Consider the following 22370-nt stretch of genomic DNA (forward strand, 5'->3'; position numbering starts at 1 on the left):
TACTTGAATAAAATTAAAAACTTAACTTTATGCATGGGACATTTTTTCTAGAATTGCCCAATGTCATTCTTTCTGAGGTGAAAATAAATGATTGAGGGGCATTAGGTATTCTACCAAAATTATAAATTGCCAGTATATTCTCAAATTTACTAAATTCTGTTTTTTAACACACATTTGAATTGAAAGAATAACTAAAAACTAAGCGGTACTTTAATTAAGAGAGCTTAATATTAGATTCTCAATAATCATTAAACTAGCTCATTGTTTTCACAATTAACAAAATTACTACTTTGATATTAAATTGGCCTTGATTTTTAAACATTAAGAGTTTTTCTTTTTTTTTTTTTTTTTTCTTTTCGTGAAGAAGGCATTTTTTCATTTTTTTTTTATTTATGAGTAAAATAATTGGAACTTAGCTGGGCCATTGTTTATATTCATTCTTACATGAAAGTGTTACCTACTTTTAGTAGGTAACACTTTCATGTAAGAATGAATAAACAAGAGAACAAAATGTTTCAAAATTGAAAAATATTTGTGTTCAAGAGTTACATTTTCTGGAGAATACTCATATACTCAAACTAAAAATGTGTCAAGTGTTTTTTTACCACGTGTGTTTCTCTGAAATGTTGAAAAAATATTATTTTGAATGGATTTGTTTTTCAGATAAAATATGTTTGTTACTGTTCCAAATTTTCACATCTGAAAATATTTGCTTTTTCAACCGTTTTAAAATTTTGGTTGTTTTTTCTGATATTTTTGCTTTAATAACAACTATAAGTTATAAAATATTACTTTTTCTAGTGTCATGCTTCATGTGGTTCAACCTATAAAGTTCGAGAAGTTGTTTGCATTGATAATGATCATAATCGTGTATCTGATGAGATGTGTGCTTTGCTGAATAAACCAAAAAATAAGAAAAAATGTGATTTAAAACCATGTCCATACATGTGGAAATTTGGACCATGGTCAGAAGTATGTATTTTTTTATTCCTATGCGTGTATTTATTAATTCCCCTTTCTTCCCCTTTACATTTGGTTTGTTACTTTTTAAAAGTTAATGCTAACTGGCTGATAACAAATTACCTTTATGTTTTTTAAATGCATTCAAAATGTTAAATACAAAAATGAGCAATTAAATTCCACTCACAGGTTCATTTTATAGAGCAGTGAATGTTTTTCTCAGTTTCTAGGGGAAAATTCTTTTATATCAAATCTTAATATGAGATATCCAGTAATGTAAAATATTCAGCAGGAAGGGTTAACATGAAACTTTTTTATCAGTACTAAGTTATGCACTTTGTGGTAGGAATATACCATGAACACTTTTACATCAAAGATTTTTCGTGATTTCACATATTTGAGACTGGTTTTGATATTTTATTTGCTTATAAAGACTTAGACATTGTTTATGCTTATGAGAATTATTTTTAATTGCATCTTTACAACCCTTTGTAAAACTTAACTGAAAAAATTCTCATGAAGTTAATATCTAACATTAAAAGTTACATCTGTCCATTATTTTTATCTTATAAAACAATATAATTTCAAGGATTAGTATGCTTTGAAATTTAGCAAGATTTCTTAAAGGCATTAAGATCATAAAATAAAATGTAAGTGAAAATAATTTGAAGTATTATACCTGCTCTCCTTTCCTCACAGTTCAGAGCATTAAAGTTATTAAAGCATGTTTCATAAAGACTGAATATGTGTGCATAAAATAAGTTACCCTAACTATGTTATATCTTTTTAGTGCTCAAAATCATGCAGCACTGGAGTTCAATCTCGTACAGTATCCTGTCATTCCGTGAATGTATATGGATATCCTAATCCTCAGCCTCTAAATGAATTTGATGAGCATTTTTTCTGTGATTTGAGTAAACGGCCAAAACATCTTGAAAAATGCAATTATGGAAATTGTTCAAGTGGTTATGTATGGCATACTGGAGACTGGGAAGCTGTAAGTTCACATTTAATGGGGGTTCAATCTTGCTTAAAGATCTTTGTTATTTTAACTTGATTTAAAAACAAGAACATTTTTAATAAACTAAAACTTTCCAAAACAAACAATCCTTATCTTTTATTAACTTTTTAGTATTTTATGCTCATAAATATTCCTTTACTATAAGAGAAAAGAAGATGCACTAAATAATTTTTATAAAATTTCCGACTGTAATTATAAGGTGTATGCCACAAACTTTGCAACAAATATGGAGGGATTCAATTATACAAATACAAAAGTGACGACCAGCAACAGGCTCTGGGCCCAGCTAGACTGGTCCTAGTCAATTTACAATCCCCAGTGAAGATCAATGGCCCTCTTAAAACTGTCTACTCCTTTGCTCATTACCACCTCTTCCGGTAAGCTGTTCCAAGGTTCCACTACCCTGCTAAAATAATAATTTTTCCTAATATCCATGTTAGCCTGAGATTTAAATAGCTTAAAACAATGACCCCTTGTCCTGTTTTCAGTGCTGAACTTTAGCCCCGTAACATCTTACGTTTTAATCAATTTAAACAGCTGAATCATGTCCCCTCGGTCTCTTCTTTGCTCAAGACTGTACATTTTTAGCCTTCTAAGCCTGGAATCATAATCTAAGTGGGAAAGTCCACTTATTAGCCTTGTAGCCCGCCTTTGAACCCTTTCCAATACATTGATGTCTTTCTTAAGATAAGGAGACCAAAACTGAACAGCATACTCCAAATGGGGTCTTACCAAACTTCTATATAAGGGCAGAAGAACTTCTTTAGATTTATTTGAAATAGATCTATTGATAAACCCAAGCATTTTATTGGCTTTGTTGCTAGCAATGCTGCACTGTTGGCTAAAATTTAAATCCTGACTTCTTAGGACCCCCAGATCAGTAACTTTGTCTGCCTGACTAATGACTGAACCTTGCAAATAATAACTTGTACACTTATTTCCATGCCCTAAATGTAGCACTTGACATTTCCCAACATTAACAGCCATACCCCATTTATCAGCCCACTCTGTAATATGATCTAGATCCTCTTGCAGCTGATTTGCTTGTTCTTCATTTTCTACAGTCCCCATAACTTTGACATCATCAGCAAAACAATTCATGTTCCCAGAAATATTTTTGTGAATATCGTTCATAAAGACAATGAACAAAACAGGCCCTAACACTGATCCTTGAGGAACCCCGCTTAAGACCTCACTCCAATTAGAATAATTTCCCCTTACAACTACTCTTTGTTTCCTTCCGGTCAGCCAATTTTTTACCCAAATGAAAGTTTTCCCTCCTATTCCTATATCAGCTAATTTGCTAAGTAGAGCAACATGCGGTACCTTATCGAAAGCTTTTTGAAAATCAATGTAAACAACATCTACAGGCTTCTTATTGTCCAAAGCCATGGTAACTTTGTCATAGAAATGTAATAAATTAGTTGCACAAGATTTACCTTTCCTGAAACCGTACTGAAAACTAGTCAATAGATTATTAGTCTCTAGAAAATTTACTATCTTAATTTTCATCAATGTTTCAAAAATTTTGCAAACCACCGAAGTTAGACCCACAGGTCTATAATTTCCCGCACTCCCTTTAGACCCTTCTTGAAGAGCAGTGTAATGTTAGCCAGCTTCCAGTCCTCTGGCACTGTCCCCGAATTATAAGAAGCATTGAAAATGTTTGGACTACATCTGCTAATTCCTCTGCACATTCAACTAAAATTTTCGGATAAATATTATCTGGCCCCGGAGCCTTAGTCTCTTTAATTTTTTTTCAAATGAAGTAAAACTTCATCCCTGGAAAATACAAAGTCCTCAAGCTGTACTATAGCTTGTGTCTTGTTGGTGTCAACTGTTGAGATACAGTTATCGTTAAAAACACTTGAAAAAAAGTTATTAAGAACATTAGCAATATCACTATCGTCCTGAATTAAAATTCCGTGCTCATCAACCAGTGGCCCAATATGACTATTTCGAACTTTCCCCGAATTAGCGTATGCAAAAAACCTCTTGGGATTCCTGTTTATGTTATCTGCCAGTCTTTGCTCCAACTCTCTTTTCTGAATCCGTACCAAATACTTAAATTTACGCCTTGCCTTACAATATTGGAGCCTATCTGCACTGTGACCTGTTTCTCTAAACCTATGAAAAGCAGCTTGCTTGTAATTTAGAGCGTCTTTAGTTTCCCTGGAGAACCACATTGGCCAAATTTTAGTGTTGACACCCTTTCTCCTAAAAGGAACATGATCCCTAACCGTATTCGCTAGATTTTCCTTAAACTCTGCCCACTGAAGATTCACATCGCTATTGTCCAATCCAGAAGAAAAAACTGCTTTCAAACTCTGCCGAACTGCCACAAAGTCAGTATTTCTGAAATTGGGCACAAACCTAAAATTCTCTACTTTGTGCATATCAAATTTAATCCCAAACCTAATACTGTTGTGGTCACTATCTCCAATGTGTTCCCCTACACATAACCCCTGAACAGAGCCTTCCATGTCGCAGAAAACTAGATCTAAAATCGCGTCCTGTCGAGTACCCTGAGTTACAATTTGATCTAAGAAACAGTCACCAATAACTTTCAAAAAATCCTCTTCTCTGCTATTACTATGGTAAAAATTATTCCAATCAATTCCTGGAAAATTAAAATCTCCCATTATGATGACTGACCCCTTGCTAGAAATGTCACTAATAATACTAAACATCTGTTCGTCTTGACCCTGGCTTAAGTTGGGTGGCCTATAAATATTCCCCAAACGTAGTTTTTTGCCCCTATTACTAATCAACTCCAGCCAAATCATATCAATCTCATTAGGTTTATCATTAATTACCAATTCGTTGCAAATTAAAGTGTCTCTGACATAAAATAAAACCCCACCACCTCTTTTACCTACTCTATCTTGTCTAAACAAATTATACCCAGCAATAGATAATAAATCATCATCACTTTCGGTAGCCCATGTCTCGGTAACTCCAATAATATCCAACCTCTCGTCTATAATTATGCTTTTCAATTCTTCCATCTTGTTCCTAATACTACGAGCATTTGTATAAAAAACCTTAAGTAAGCCCATCTTACTTTTATTTAATGCTGCACGATTGTTTGAATCCCAAGTGTTAAAATCTTTTCTTATTAGCCACCCTATTTCCGTTTCTACTAAAATCCCAATAGTTAGTACCCTTTCAAATTCTGCTCCTTAAACAATGCCCCCCATTCCAACTTAGTTTTTTGATTCTGAAGCCTCTAAAACCAAACCACTAACCATTTTGACCCCTGTAGAGCTCAGATGTAGGCCATCCCTAGCAATCCAATCTCGTTTACATCTACTCCACACATCAATAAACCTGATACTACGCTTAACGCAAATTTCCTTGAGTACCAGGTTCATACACCTAGCCCGTTGGTTTAACCAACTCCTATGCACTCCATACCTGGGAAGCAAACCAACCACTTGGACATTTGCCGAACAGTTGGTTGCTTTGTCCAACAGGGAATCCCATTCCTTTGTAAATTCATCATTGTCACTATGGCCTACATCGTTAGTTCCCACCCACAAAGTAACTGCATCCTCTTTATTAAATACCCCCTTCTTTTCAGCAACCCTATTTACATCTCTCCCCCGAGCCCCTGGCAAACAACATCTAGCCACCTTACGTCTAACTCTGCCTATTGAGTTTCCCACCTCACGCACCATTGAATCTCCCAAAATTATACCCTTTGTTTCGCAGTCAGTCGCCTCAGCAATAACTTTCCCCTTTACCTCTGGAATTTTCCCACTATCTAACACACAGCTAATTCCCACATCCTTTTTGCTAACTTCCCCCTTTCCCTCTGGAGTGTTTACCCCACCTACACGCCTACAGCCTAATGCTAACTCACCCTTCAAAGTAAGCATCCTAACTCTGATTGCTGAGAGTTCAACACAATTTGTGCAAATGAAATCCTTCTCAGACTCATCCTTCCCCTTAAACAAGCAGAACATCTGACATAGGTCACAAGAAATCCACTTGTCCCCTTTACCACTTTTAACCTCCTTCATTATGCATATAACTCCCATTCTAGCTCAAAATGGTACACTTAAAAAGTCAATACAAAAATACAAAATTGGAGAAATATTGCTAATTATTAGAATTAGAAAGCATTGGAAGTAAAAGATGCAAATATTACTAAATCCTAAGACAAGCAGTAAATTAAAATAAACAAGTTACACCCTAAACAGAGCAGTCAGGCTTAACAAGAAATCAGCACAATTTAGGCTTAGCTACACAGAATAGAAAAACACTTTAAGAAAGCAAGTAAATCAAAAATAAGACTTAAAAGCACAAGAGTACTTAATTATATAATAAAATACAATAAAAATACTGAAACTAAAGTAGTAAAATAAACAATTACAGTAAAAAATCACTTATCTCAGGAGCAGCAAAAACACTCCCCAGCAACTGTAGCGAGAATAGAAAGCAAGTAAATCAAAAATAAGACTTAAAAGCACAAGAATACTTAATTATATGATAAAATACAATAAAAATACTGAAACTAAAGTAGTAAAATAAACAATTACAGTAAAAAATCACTTATCTAAGGAGCAGCAAAAACACTCCCCAGCAACTGTAGCGCCCTCTAGCGGCGAATTAGTAGTAGTTAGTTGTTTTATATTATGTTATTTTTGTTTTTGTTGACTAAAAGAAAAATTCTATGTTATACATGGCTAGCATAATATTTGTATTAAGTATTATCTAAATAATTTGCATTCACATAAATTAAAATTCAGGAAAATGATCTATGTTAAATGTCTTATTTGAATAAAAGTTTCAACATTTTGGTGAGATAGAACAAGTAGTCTTTTGTAATCAAACTTGAATTTTATAATTTTTTATACCATTGCTTTGTTATTTTTATAGATTGTTTTGAAAGGAAAAAAATGGATCATTCTCTTACAAAACTTTTCAATATACTTTTTCATGTATATATTAAAGTTTTAGCAGAATATGTTAAGATTTATCTTTAGGGTATTACTTGAAATGTTTGCCATTTTAGTTTCAAACATTTTGATTTCATGTTTTCTAATTCTTATTTTTAGTGTGAAGGTCCATGTCATAAAGCTCGACAGAAAAGAAAATTACATTGCTTTACATTGGATGGCAAAAGAGTAGGAAATTATAAATGTGATCGCAGTCTGAAACCCCAGAAAAAGCAGCGGTGTTTTACATCTCCAGAATGTAAGCATATATTTATAATGATTGATTGCTGTTGCCATTATTATTGATTCATTGTGTTCAAGAGATGCTTTTAAACCAAATACAAATAAGAATTCAACTCACTAGCTCAAAGTTAAAATCAAAGTTGATTTTAAAATTTTATTTAGTGAGATTTGTTTTATATGAGTCAGTTTTGTTAAAAGTGAAGTGCAGTTACAAACAGTGTTGACTTATGCCTTTTCACTTAAAAGCAATTCATGTCTTGACATCAAGATTTAATTTATTGTTTCAAACTGCATGCCTTTCATTGATTTTTTGTTTTAAAGAGACACAAGCATAAAAATACCAAATTTACCTTTATTCTATTTAGTTTTTGAGTGTTTAACTCAGTTATTCTTTTTTCAGTCAGAAAATGATTTTAATTTAGACCAAATTTCTGTCATGAGTTTAAAAAAAAATTTTTTTGCTAATCTTACATGAAGCATTTAATTTTCGATGTTATACTGTTTTCCTCCAAACATATTGTGCATCCATCGTATTTATCATTTTAAAAACTTTTGGAATAACAAAAAAAAGTTTATTTATTTTTTTTTCGTTTCAAGAAAGAGGCTGCTATAGTTCGTTTCAATCTAAGTTGGCACTGAATTGAAAGCTAGGCGAGCCAAATTGCAGCCATTGTCAAGGAAACAAGGTTACTCTGTGTAGGGCGCGTGCCAGTCAGCGGCGCGAACTTGCCAAATTTGGCGAGGGGGAAAAGGTAATGTAAAAGATCAAAGAAAGAAACAACTAATCTTTAATTTTTCAAAGAAATTAGATTTGTCTCAAACATATTTCATCATATTTTTATCACAAATGCAAGGCTGTAAATGGGTATTCATTTTGCAATGGCAGAGAGCTACCGTTCATCAAAATAATTAACAAATAATTCTGAACAATGAAAAAAAAACTGAAAAACTAATCAACAGTAATAATTAAGAGAAGAGAACATGCTCTGACAGAGACGTATACTCTGTCTCTAGTGATTTCTTTCGCTGATAAAAAGCATTCACCCACTTGTCAAAATACTGACCATCCAGTATATATATCATCTATTTCAAAAGAAAAGATAAGACGGAAGTTGATAAAGGTGAGGAGAACATTAGTACAATAGCTGCAAACATTTGCCATGGTAATAATGGGTACCAAAGGCAATGAAAAGAACCACGTTCTTTCAGAAGTATAACAAATGAAAAACGACCTGGCATGATCTTCAAAGTGCATCTTCGTTTTTCTACAGTAGATTATATAAGTTCATCAACAAGCCTTAGCTAAAAAAGAATGTAAATTTTCAGTCCTTGCTGGCAATTATTCATTAGTTTGTTAAGAGGTGGATCTTTTACCCTGCCTCTGACATGGAAAGCTTACCTTTGTTACCCCTCCCCCCCCCCACCACATCCTTCTGTTTTGAATAATTTCTCTTTAATTTTTCACATGTGCTCAACTTGCTCTCTGGAGCTGAGAAATGCATCCTAAGTTTGTTTAAATCTTTGGAATAAAATAAGGAACTATTTTTGGATTATTTTTCATAATTCCGTTGATTTAAAAATCCAAATTTGTCCGACATTTGGGAAAGCTGCCATTGTGTATTTTTAGACATATATGTATGATTGAAAAAATTACCTTTGTTCAGAGAAGTAAAAGAAAATGTAACAACGTTAAATCATACAAATTTAGAGAACTACAGACACCTATTTTGATGTTTCAAGGAGCCCCTTTTTCATTGCAGAAAAAAAAACTTGCTCTCACTTTTCTGCATTAAAAATAGGTGTTCCTTGAAACTCCAAAACACATCTCGGCAATGCTCGCTAATTTGTGTGACTCAATGTTGTTCAATTATCTAAAATAATATGGTTTTCTTTTTATACACTCTAATAATAACGGTAAAGAGCAAAGATGAAATCTCCAGTTTTGGAGAGAAAAAGAAAGATTACCCTTTTTAAAAAATTCTATCCAAATAAAAACTTAGAAACTTCACTAGAGTTAAATGGAAACAATTAGCTATGACTACATTTTAGAGCTTAGAGAAGATATTAATTTTGAATTTTCAAAACCATTCAATTTCATGCTCAACTTATTTATGAAAGAAGTTAAAAATAATTTAAAAAAATGCATTGAGGTTTGTGGAAATAAGATATATCTCTCAATTTTGCGTGACTGTGAAAGTAAATGATTAACCCTGAAACTCAATTCATTAAAAATTATTTAACTTATCTGAGCGTAAGTTATTGTAGCCTGTATGTTAACTTTGGGAGTGAGTAAATTCACTTTCTATAAAAATTTAATCTAAGGCAGGAGTTCTAAACCTAGAGGGGGGGGGGGGCACGGAAGAATTTTGTATTTCAAGAGGGATGTGTATGTTTCAAAAATTAAAATGAAAAAATAAAACTTCCTTATCCAACAGCTCATTGGTGTAAAATTGGTAATATAAATGTAACGCATGTGAGAGCATTATTATTTTTTTTCTCCATAAACTTTTCAAAAAAAAAAACGACTTTTGCTGTAACAACGAGTAATGTACCCTTTCACATAACAAGTATTTGTTACATTCAAACAAAATTCGGGTTTTCTTGATTTTTTTTCACAATAATTTTCTTCAAGTTCGGGCTTATTATGTAAAAAACGAAAGCAATTTAAAACTACCAAGTAATAAATCTCAAATTCAAAGATTAAAAAATCCCACTATATTTGTGATTGCATCAAGTAAATTGAAAACTAATGATTTCGTTTCATTTTTTTTTACTCACGGAAACTGTTTTTTAAAATATATTCAATTGGAAATAACGATGGAAAGCAACAGACCAGACGGAAATGCTTTCACCACAATGTGGAGATGCTCATTTTAGAGTCATAATGACAATCAGATGTTTTCCTCCGGGCAATACAAAGTGGGGAGAAGCGAGTTCTGAGGTTTGCCGGTCCACGGGGGGCAAGCCAAGGTCAACCTTGAAAGTTCAAGTCTTCGCCAAGGCAGAAGTCGAGTTACGGCGATTTGATTTTCCTTTTGTAATCAAATACTTACAAATTAAATATATTTAACACATAACAGCTTCAATTACGTGTCTCAACCACACCCATTCTCTTAATTTTTAAACATCTTTTGTCAACTTACATCCTTTTAAACGGCCAAATTTACGAGAACTACTTCTCAACGCGGGGAGTATCACCTCTCGTACCTTTCCCTTCAGTGCCAACTTAGATTGGAATGAACTATAATCAGCTACTAAACTAGCAACTTTACACTTATCTAAGTTATTTAAAAGTGAAAAGGAATTGCAGATTTATTGATATAGCATCAATTAGTCTTACAAAATGTTGAAATTTGATCAAAATCATGATGAATTGAAAGTAACAAGTTTCAAATCAAAGCAATTAATGCATAATCAGTGTTGTCTACTCAATTAAATCTCAACTGTAAATTCCAGGTTTTCAATGTATTGGATCATGACTTAATATCATTGCTAATTTTTTTTGAAAACAAACATGATAGCAGAAAGAGTCGATTTTTATTACATTAGTTACATTATTAAGTTTTGCACATTGATGAGGCAAAACTTAATTAAAATGAGCAATCACAACAAATCATATTCCATAGAAGCTGTAGCAACGGTCAAGTTTTTGTCGAAACCCTTTGTTGGTTACCTTTGTTTTGATAAAGGTTTGTATATAAATCCATTCTAATTTATATATATTAGAATAGTAAAATATATCTTATTTTCAAACAAAAATATAAGCAAAATATACACCACATACTCAGACAGAAAGAAGAATATTTATTATTTTCTAAATGCCTAACAGTAAGCTTAAATTCTCTATGGTCACTTTTAATGTTTCTAAATGCTTTTAAATAGTGTTTATTAAGATTTTTTACTATCTATTTAGAGAAATATACATTTTATGTTTCATTCATTATAGTTGCATTTATTTCATTCTTTAGGTCCTCTTAAAAGCTGTTTAGATTTTTATAACAGTGGAAGAAGAGATGATGGAGATTATCAGTTACATGTTAGAGGAAGATCAGTTACAATATACTGCCACAATATGAATGGTCAACATCCACAAGAATACATAACATTAAGTGGATACAATTATGCAAAAGTTTATTCTCATGAAATGGCCAACTAGTAAGTACATTTTTGTTAAACTTACTTGTAAAGTTTTTACTGTATTATTTTTTATTTTAGTGAATCCAGAAGCTACAGTAAGACTATTTTATTGCTTTTTGTTTGTCCTTTTTGTTTTGATTCAAATGCTAATTTAATGCTAATTTCAATTAACCCTGTAAAATACTAAGGCAACTTTTACATAAAATATTTAAAGTTGCATCATTTTATAAGTATTATGGGAATATTAAAATTTCATACTTATTTTAACTGCTATACAGTATCCATGATGAAGTTCGATTGGAATCGTATGAAAGTTGCGTTAATTAGATTGTCTTAAAGTCAAGTTTGAGATTAAACTAAGATAGCTGATATAATAAGTTATAGCCATTTGGTGTATTGTGATGGTTTGTTTTGACTGGATATTACTAGTGATATGGGGAAGAAAAGCTTCCCTTGGAATTTTTCTATAAATTTTTCCATGTCAGAAAGTCGATTTTTGTGTGACATAATAAAACTTATGTTTTCCTTCATTGAATCAATTTCAGCTTTATTTAGGAAAATATTAAAGGTCACAATTTCAGCTTTATACTGGACATGTTCAAAATTAATAATGACTGAAATTAATATTTGTTTTGCTTAAGTTTTTTTTTTTTTTTTTTGGTTTCATTTGTAAAAAATAACCCAATTTAAATATCAACAGAGCACTTACAGAAGATGAAGAGCCCTTTTCTTGCTATGTGAGAACCAAAGTAATGCAAAATGAGTTCAGCCAAAACGATTAGATGGCACCACTATTACCTTCAGTTATAAAGAGATTTTCTCTCACATCAACAACAATAGGTTGGAATTAAGAACATTCTTAGTGCTCTCTGCTTAACCCTTGGAGCAGCCATGAAGTTAAACTTCTTCACCCAGTGATCCCCCTTCTGAATTTAGCTTATGCATCAGATTAAAGAAAATTATAAATATATTTTTTGAAAGAAACTATAAATCTTTTTTAAGTCTGAGTAATGCTTAATACTTTATTCAACTATTCTGTTAACAAATAAATTTTATCTTAAGAATACTTTAGTATTTACTTTACAAAAAAACTATTCCATAATATTTCATAATTTAAAATTGTCAAGCTCTTTTTCATACATTATTTCTGCTTTTCATTCTGCTTTGTCAAGAAACAGACCAGGCCATCTAGGTGTAAGCCAAGAATACTAATCACTATACCAGATGGAAGTTGTAGCAAAAGAAAAAAATTTGTTTTGCTTTTAAGTCCATGAAAAAGGCGAAATAATATGATATTGCGAAACAGTTAACTCCTATGTAACTTTGACTAAACATAATGACAATGAATAAATGATTGCCATGGGGCTGTCTACAAATAATGTCATGCTTTGGGGGGGGGGGAATTGTGAGTTTGTGACAAGAGGGAGGAAGGGGATAACAAGAACTGTGACATCACGAAATTCATAAAAATAGGTTAATAAAAAATAGCATGACATGTGATAAAGCAGTGGGAGGGGGTATGGGGAAGTTGACACTTTAAGACAAAGGGGGGAGGGAGGGTCAAAAAAGTTGAAAAAAAGTGTGGCATCAATCACACACACAGACAGCCCCTTTATGTTTTCAAAATTTCTATATGCTTAGGAAAATGTGTTAAAAGCTATTCGTTTTAGAACTATTCTGCGGTGTAGAGGTAAAGTGCAGTATCTGCAAAATTGAGTTTTTGATATATTTGAAGAAGCAACTCTTCTAGATTTCATACTAACAAAAGGGAAATATTCAAATTAGACATTTTTTTTTTTTTTTTGCTTTATTTTCAGCAGAAAACTAATAAGCAAGCTTTTATATTAAAGTACAAAGAGTTTTGTAATTTTTAACCTTGTTATTTTTCTTTAAATTTGTTACTTTTAATTTGGAAAATTTTTTATTGAAACTAATTTCAAGAAGTCCTCTTGTTAAAATGTGTAAATATGTCTAAAATTTTTGATTTTAATTTTACATATCCTTCTTTGATTTTCAATACATAAATGGATATTAATAATGATTAATTTACATTGACAGATTAAAGGTGTCTGAAATCCCTTAAACTGTGGGTCCATTAGTGCTCTTCTTTTTTGGTCTGTTTTGCCTAGTATAAGTGAATCAATTATTTCAGAAAGAACATAAGTTCCTTTTTTGTAAAATCATGTTGGCAGTGGTTATGTTTTATTTTCATGTAGAGAAATCAATTTGTGCAGAAGTTAAATCTATATATCAATGTTTAGGTTTCCGTATTTAACCAGTGAATTGATTTATTCAAAAAAGTTTAACATTTTATTAGATCGTACCATGCCACTTCTGTGAACTTCAAGTTATTTTTTTTTCCTCTCAGTGTTGCAGACTTGCCAACTTTTACGGATTATCCGTAAAATTTACGGATGTAACTTAAACTTTACAGGCTTATGGATAGACTCCCGATATTTATGGTTTTTAACTATGGTTCACTTTAGAACAGTTTTTTCAATCAAATCATAACTGTTTGTTCAAAAAAATCCTCCAAAAAATTTAAACTCGGATTTGCTTGGAAAGAAGCCAAATAAAGGGTTCGGTTCTCCTAAGCTACCTCCTAAACACAACTGGCCATTTTGCCTCGTCTTTTCTTCAGAGCATTTATGCTGCTGCGGTGCTGCCAGATTGTGTCAAAATTGCCTAATAGGTAATTTTCCCCCCTACTTGACGGCAGGTTTTGTTTCCATCGGCTTGCTCTCTGGAAAGGTTCTGGCTACCCTAGCCACACCCAGCTTCGTTTCTGTAAGCTCATTGGTGGACTCTAGGCTTTTTTTCGATCCGTGGGTAAAGAATGAGGCGGCGGGGAATGAATTCTGAAACACTATGTGTTGTTTATTTTATATCACATTGTACAAATGGAGTCGGAAAAAGCGAAGAAAAGTTATTTTCAAATGGACAAGGAGTCATATACTGTAGAATTTACTCGTTTAAAAAGTCTGATAAGAAAGGGGGGAAATATGCATCGCAAGATTTGTGCGACTGGCTTAATGATTTCTCACTGCGGTCGAAACTGTTGAGGAGAATTTATTAAACAACAAGGTATATAGCTAAAACAGTCTGTAAATTATAAAATATACTAAAAACGTATTAATTTCATCTCACATTTAGCTATAAACTATGGCACACCACGTGCTATATGCTATTAATGTACAAGATGACTAATAAAAAAATGATGAAATCTAAACTGCATGACTATCGACTAAAGCTCCGATATAAAACTTTAAACCCATTTGGAAATAAGCTAATACAAGCTCATTATGTTGAAGAGGGGCGAATGGCACAAACAAGCAAGTTCAAATGCCGACGAAGCAACTGCCTACGACGATGAGAGATAATCAGAGAGCAAGAACATAAGCTGCGATCGGTTTAAATATCCTCAGGATCATTAGCATATCCGAGTCACGTGAATGGACACTTGTCACTGCTATCGTTGAGCACAAGTGCCATCAGATTCCTTCCAGAAGCTTCGATGTGACATCATCCACTATGGAATCCCGCAAAGGTGGACGAAAGTGAAACCAAACATTCGGTCGATTCGACCAACACGAAATGAGTGCTGATTAGCATTTTTACCCCAGTCATGCAGAATGATTGTAATACATTCTAAGTAACGAAAAACATACTCTTTTACTATTGTTGTGAGGTGATCAGATAGGATTATTTACTGTTGTTGCTAACAGGCATTTATGCCTAACAGAAACAATGTAGATTGCCATGTGACTGGAGGGGTCCATTTAAGAAATGTAGTAACTGTCAAGATGAGCTTTTTAATGAATTCAAAAAAAAAAGCCACTGCTGCTTCATTAAATTCAGCTGCATTTTCTGCGCATGCTGAAGCTGCAGATTTTGAAAATATTTTTTAAATAGAAATGCATTTTTTTATCTTGTAAAATGTAAATAGTAGACCTTACAAATTGTAAACCTTACAAATATATTTTTTTTTTTAATTTGAAGCATCATCTAACATCAGCATTTGTTTCATAGAAGTTTCACAATACAGTAAATTGATATGTGGTTTCAATATTTCATGCATTATTGATTGGACTTCAGCTTCTAAAAAACATTTTTAATCCCAACTTGACTTCTGAGAGGTTGTGAAAGTAAATATCTTTTCAAGGAAAGGAAACTGTTTCAGGTTATTATTAAAAAACACTTCTAAAAGATAACTATTGGCAAAATTATGTGAATGTTCATTTTCATATTTAGTTAGATTTTGTATATTTTCCATAAACTAAAATTCAATTTAATGTTAAAATTGCAGTAATTAGCTTTATTTAAATATTGCAATTACATAATAAATTTTATCATTTTTCCATTAGTATTACACATGCATAATCTAATGTTACATTACATTAATTAATTTGTCTCGGTTTTAAAAAATGGTTTCCGAAAAGTTTTGCTGATGCCTGTTTTGAAAAGTTGGCAAGTCTGATGTTGTAGTACATAAAGTATTCTTTTTCCAGTTTAGGAACACCTGAAAATTGTCACCGCAACAATGTTGTCCTTACCTGCGAATGTAATCAATTATACTATGGCTACACAGTTTTTTATAAAGTAGCATTGAACATCACAAGCTTGCACTTAATAGGTATGTGATTTTTTTTAATCTTAAAAAAGTGCTTGTGCTGTATTGTATATAGCTGAAGAAAAACCTGGAATACTCGGGGAAATTTTAAATCTTCCTCAAATCGTGGGGATTTTTCTAGCAAAAAGAAAATTTTTCACATAAAACCAGCAAAACTTAAAGAAATAACTAAGGTAATCCCTAAAAAGTAAATACTGGCCGCACTAGTGATGAGATTTCTTATTTAATGTGAATTCTTTACTCCTGTAATATTCTTGATTGTCCGTTTATGTATTGTATCTAAAACTTCAGTGAGTTTCATTCAGTTTTTTACTTTTATTTCTATTTAGTTTTACAAAACGATCATCTTAACTTATTTTTTAGAATCCAAAAACAATTGCTTAAAATAAATTTTATTGCAATAAATAAAAAGTATTTCTGTAAAATTCCTAAAGTTTTTATTTGATTTAATCACTGAACATTTATTTAAAAAAAATAGTTACAAAAATATTCCTTATATTTCTATGAGGAATATTTTTGCAACTATTCTTTTAAAATCTTTCTCATAATCTTCATTGTGGTATAAATTATGAAATAACTTACTGTTTTTTATTTGGTTCACTTCATTCGTAACTGTTCTACTTTATTCTTGGATCTGGTTGAAACTCATTAAAATACACTTTGTACCGAAAATGATGCAAATTCAAACAGTTAATTCTTCAAGTTGCTTAAAGAAAAGTATAAGTTTTACAAAACGGGCAGTTCCTTTAAAACATTAAGGATATCGGAAGCTCGAAATGTTGTGCAGTTTATTTTTAAGTACCTTTCTCCATTACTCCTAACTTTTTAATATGAAAACTTAGGATTACCATGCATTGTTGCATGATTTAGGAGAAGTAGTAAAAACTTTCTCACACAGGCAATCAAGCCTGTATTGCATAAGGTAAAGGTAATTATCCAGATTAGTGGACCGCATGAGACTTGAGCTTATTGTAGTTAATGCTTTTTTATAGGTTTGCTCTTGATTGGTATCAGTTCTATCCATAGATAATTTCAGACTGGTATTGTTGTCTGTCTAGTGATCTACCATCAACAAGCATTTCAATAATTGCATGTTGTGACAAAGTACTCTTACGAAAGGTGGTGTGAGAAGGAGTTGGAGGAACCCTTGATTTATATACATATATTGCCAATTCTAATACTGTAGAATGCAAAAAATGCTACTCTCCCCCCTCAAAAAAAAAAGTAAATTCCGGCTGTGCTAAGAAGTGTATGTCATTTTCCCTTCAAGTTTGTGCTTGCAGCAATATAACAGCAATTTGTGCTTCAGTAATATTTTTGTTAGATTTGATATAGTTTGGAGTAGTAGTATATGAATAACAATGATGCTAAGTTAAACAAGATTTATTATAAACAGTTTCAATTCCAAGTGATATTGCTTTTGTTTAACTACCTTCCTCTTACCTTTTAAAAGTATAGTAAATACTGTCAAGCCTGCTTAATGGAATAGCCAATTTGCCCAGAAGTATTCTAATAGGCGGGATATTCCATTATCCGGGATCAAAGTGACCTGTTACAACGTTTTGGTACATTTAAAGGTTATTACATTAAGCGGAACATTCTTTTAACCGATATTCTAATAAGCGGGCTTGACTGTATTGCATAGAAATATGGAAAATTCCTTGCATGCTTAGTAATTACATGTAATTTAATTAGCAAATATTTTCAGGAAATGATTTTACATTCACTGATACTTATTATGGAAGGCCTGTACCCTTTGCAACTGCTGGAGATTGTTCAAGAATACCAAAATGCCTCCTTGGTTCATTTGCAATTTCTTTAGAAGGAACAGACTTCAGAGTTGCATCTACAGCTAAATGGGTACCTAAAAATGGACTAGCTCATGTTTACTTGCACCGTACAAAGGTTGTAATGTTCCCATTTTTTCCCTACTTATCTTTTTCTGTTATGTGAGTTTTCAATTTGTTTCAGATATTTTGGTTGTAAATAATCATAAAAATAATAAATGAGAACTTTAAATACAGTCGAGTAGTCAACTTACGCAAGGGATGCGTTCCAAGATTTCTCACGAGTTGAAATTTTGCATTGTAGAAAAATGGATGTATACAATTTTTTTAGAAACATACCAAAACCTTTTAGACACTATTAAACACCCCTTAAACTGCTTTAAAGCATTTCTCAACTATACGTTACAGTTTCTTACATAAAGAGCTGAACTTTTACAGCTTTTAAAAAAATAAAGATGACCACTTTATTCAACATAAAATGCTTTAAGATGCACAAAATGAATGATCAATGGGAGGGAAAGACTTTAAATAGAACAACACGGAACAGACATTATGTAGTAATAATAAAAGCTGCACTATTAATAGTTCTGTACAGTAGATACAGTAATAATATTCATGAGTTGAAAAATAAAGATTTTTATGATTTATGCTCCATGATCAGATCATTATTCTTTATTAATACATTTTTAAACATGTTTGCTTTGCCTTTTCTTTTATAATGTTTCCATTTATGCAATAGCCTCTCTTCCTGATCTCTTTAATCCACAGTACAAGAGCAGCTTCCATTTTCATAATCCATATTTGCGTTGCTTAGATACTACTCTGCAAGCTTCAATATTGAAACTAAGTTCTGAACTTTTACGGATATCTTTTTGTTTTGACTTTGAATTGTATATATGGAAGATTCGCTCATTGTCGTGCTACCGTCGACGTTTTGTAGTTGCTCAGGCATATCGAGAATCTACCCATTTTTTCAGAAACTTTCTTTTTCTTCCCATCTTCAAACTTAGCATGAAACAGTGCACTAAGGTGTCATTATATTTCACGAATTTTAATAATTAGAATGAAAAACATTAATAAATGGAAAATGCCGAGTTTTTATTTGATTCACTAACAATGCGATGTAGAGACTAGTTTGGTGTGAGAGCTTTTGCTGTCAGTGATGCTAAAGAGATGTAAAAACGTTTCACAAAATCAATATTTAGTATCAATAACAAAGCGGATACTTCCTTCCAAAAGAATTCGTGTTGTTGACGAGGAATTAGTGTTAGCTCTAAAATTCGTTACTTGTGAAAAATTTGCGTTATAACCCTTTCATGGAAGTCCAATTTCGTTGTAGTGGAGTCTGTATCAGGAAAAATTATTGCTGATAATTCTTATTTTTTTCACTGCCACCTGACCTAATGTTTTTTTTTTCTCCCACAATGGTTCATTTGTTGAGCAAATTACATATTTTTGATTGGTAAGAAAATCTGATGGCCTTTTAGAAAAGTATTGAATATTAACATAATTTATGTACCTAACAGGTATCTAATATGATTATTTTTAGTTGATGACAAACTATATGTTAGTAAAAGTTAAATAAACAATGCATTGAATGCACACATTTGCAAAAACAATTGCATGCACCTTGTTTTGAATTTTCAGGGAGCCCTTTTTTCAATTCAAAAGATAGTTCTAGTAATTAATCAATTGAGATGAGTAACTGTCATTTTGAAGTAGTAGGTAAATGTGAATTAAATAGGAAAAACATTATAATTTTTCTGTATCTCCAGCTTTTGGCTTATTTAAAAATTAGTTTCATGGGTTCCCCCCTGCCTTTTAAGAAAATTCTTTCTATAAATTCTCAGAAAATTTATACTGTTGTTAAAGTTTTATAGGTATTTTAATGCATAATGAAATTAAGTTACTAAACATTTGCATTGAACTGGTGTTTGATAATGTACCATTTCAATAATAATCTTTAAAAATGTATGATAAAGTAATTAAATAAGGGTGCATACTTTCATTTTTAGTTGAAAAGTTTTCTCAATTTAGAAGGAAAGAAGTATCAAACAGTGTTTGAAAGGGATTTTTTTTTTTAATCTTTTTTTTTTCCAAGTTGTACATTTTGTACTGCATTTGTTGTACCGCAAAATATACAAAATTTTGTTTACAAAAGATCACAGTAACTCTTTTTGCCATTGCTGTAGATATGAGTTGGATATTTTGTGTATTTTTAGTTATTTTTATTAGAATTTAGGGTGTCAATTGGCCTTCCACCCCTTTCTTCCAATCCTTTTCAGCTCAGATAATGTATAGTGTAATTTGAGCAATGGATAAAACATTAGAAAAATAATTAAGCCTTTTTTTTTTGTAAGTTTTGAAATTGTAATTTATAGGAGGGGGTTGAATACTTTGAAATTTGAATTTTTGCAAAAGTTGCTTGGATGATGGGAGAAAACAAAGGTCATTTATGAATTAAGCACTAAAAAATATGTAAGGGTCAACCATCAAAACTGAAAAAACACAACCACCACATTTTAGTGAAAAGCACAAGTGATTTTTTTTTTTTTTTTTTTTTTTTTGGCTATTTTGAGAAACTCTGCGCATTTCAATTTTCAGATTTGATTGTTTTTTTTTTTTTAAATTTCATTTAAATATTTTAAGAAGAAAATGCAGGTATTTAACTAAAACCTCTTTCTTGTAAAAAATAATTGTATTTTTGCTCAGCATGCTTTATATTATCTACTATTTAGTAAATAGTAATCAATACAGAAAACCAATAACATATTTTATGAGATTGATACTCAATAGTTTGCAAGATACTTATAACAACAACAAATTTAGTCTTCCTTCCCTTGTTATGAGGTCAATGTAATGTTGTCATGCTTGATCATCTTGATTTTTTATGCTTGAATGGATTGGGAACTTCTTTCTTAGTTTCATAGTGCCGACTAGACAAAACCCTTTATCTCTGAACTTTTTGGCTAATTTTAATGATGTGAAGAAATTATAAGTTGAGTTGTAACAATCCTTACAGTGTTATGAAAGGGTTCCAGTAAATGACCAACTGCATGTTATCCTAAAGTTTCTTCACCAAGTCTTTTTCCTAATTTTGGAAAACCATTCAATAAGTATTTTGACCAGGAATCAGCTGCTAGCCAAAACTTCGATTCCAAATCTGTCGGGGGGGGGGGGGGACAACATATACTGTGTAAATAGTTAGCAAGCTTTGCTGAGAAATAACTGTTCATTGACTGATATGTTTTCACCTGCTTTATAGCACAGCAAACAATTTTGAATAAATCCCCCAATAGTGAAAACACGAAAAAATCAAATGCATGTTTTTGTTTCTTGTATTAATGTCAACAAAGTATCTCTTTGTATTAAATGAATGATGTGCTACAAATTTATAAATCACTTTTCCCCCTATCTCAAAATAGGAATTCTAACTCCACAATTTTCCCTCCAAGTAGCGCCATAAGCGGTCAGTAGTGCATGGATATTTTACTATTCCTTGAAGTCACTTTTATGAATATAGCAGCAGCCCTTCCAAAGTTAAGAGGGTCGGAAGGGACTTTAGTGAGCACTCTGTATATTTTATCTTTCATCATATTTCTTTTATACTTGTAGCATTTTATTACTTATATTTTCTTATAATTTGTACTGATTTATGTAGACATAATTTTTCATGTTTTAACCAAGTATTACATTTAGAATGCTCAAGTAATTGGTGGGAAGTGTGGAGGTTTCTGTGACACATGTGGCCCAGATTCTCAATTAGGAGTTCCTATGGATGTTATGTTGCCTTTGTGATGGTATGTAGAAAGTTTTTTTTTTTTTTTTTTTTTTTTTGCTGCAGTGCTGTATTTTATTTGTAATGTCAGATCTCCCAATTAATCTCTTTTTTTCCCCTATAAGTCTCCTTCTTGTCAAGTTCGCTTTTTTAAATTTAAGTCCCCTTTGAGGCTTTTTCTTTGAAGAAAAGTTTGCAAGATTTATTTCTTCTGTGGTCATAAATGGTGCCCATGATCACCTTGCACTTTGTATGAATGGCAAATGCTTTTGCCTGCTTTCATTGTTAGTATTTTTTAAAAACATGTTTCTACATTTGCACGCTCTTTCCTCTTCTCAATTAATCCATTAACTAATGCTTAAAAAAGCGATGAATTATGTATTGTTGAGTCATGTTGATTTAAACTGGAGCTTTGTTTTGAATTGTTTTTTGTTTGATAGAAATTTTTTATATACACACCGGTATTTTCTCTTTATCCATGCCTACAATAATAATTTCAATTAAACCATCTAATTTTACTTTTCTCGAGTACTTTTACACATTTTAACTGAAGTGTGCATTCTTAGTTTACTTGGTTTTGGTGAATGGATCATGAAAATCCTCCCCCCCCCTTAACAATCTTTGTATTATTAATTTTTAAATTGTTTTTTCTGTTTTTTAAAAAATCGGATACCGATCCAAAAATTTTTTTTCCAATTCATTAATTTAAAAAAGTTTTAGTTTTCTTCTTTAAAGTAGATTTGGGAAAAATTTTTTTGTAAAAGAAAATGGTGCTTGAATGAACAAAATGATGAATATGAACTTAGGACCAAATTTGAAATCTATAATTAGTTTTGACTTTATGTAAAATTGTGACTTTGGTTAAAGGTCT

The 22370-nt window shown here is 31.7% G+C and overlaps 1 protein-coding gene across 1 annotated transcript in view; it reads left to right on the plus strand.

Moving 5' to 3' along the window:
• The window catches only part of LOC129218315 (A disintegrin and metalloproteinase with thrombospondin motifs 9-like), a 156245-nt gene extending 134180 nt beyond the window's left edge, over positions 1-22065 (plus strand). Inside the window, 7 exon segments of the mRNA XM_054852551.1 lie at positions 802-972; positions 1751-1957; positions 7045-7183; positions 11136-11326; positions 15799-15937; positions 17643-17839; positions 21421-22065. Of these exon segments, the coding sequence (XP_054708526.1) occupies positions 802-972; positions 1751-1957; positions 7045-7183; positions 11136-11326; positions 15799-15937; positions 17643-17839; positions 21421-21519 (1143 nt within the window). The 3' untranslated portion in view covers positions 21520-22065.
• Positions 22066-22370: the final 305 nt, after the last annotated feature.

The sequence above is a fragment of the Uloborus diversus genome, chromosome 3 (genome assembly GCF_026930045.1).
Source record: "Uloborus diversus isolate 005 chromosome 3, Udiv.v.3.1, whole genome shotgun sequence".
NCBI classification, from domain to species: domain Eukaryota; kingdom Metazoa; phylum Arthropoda; class Arachnida; order Araneae; family Uloboridae; genus Uloborus; species Uloborus diversus.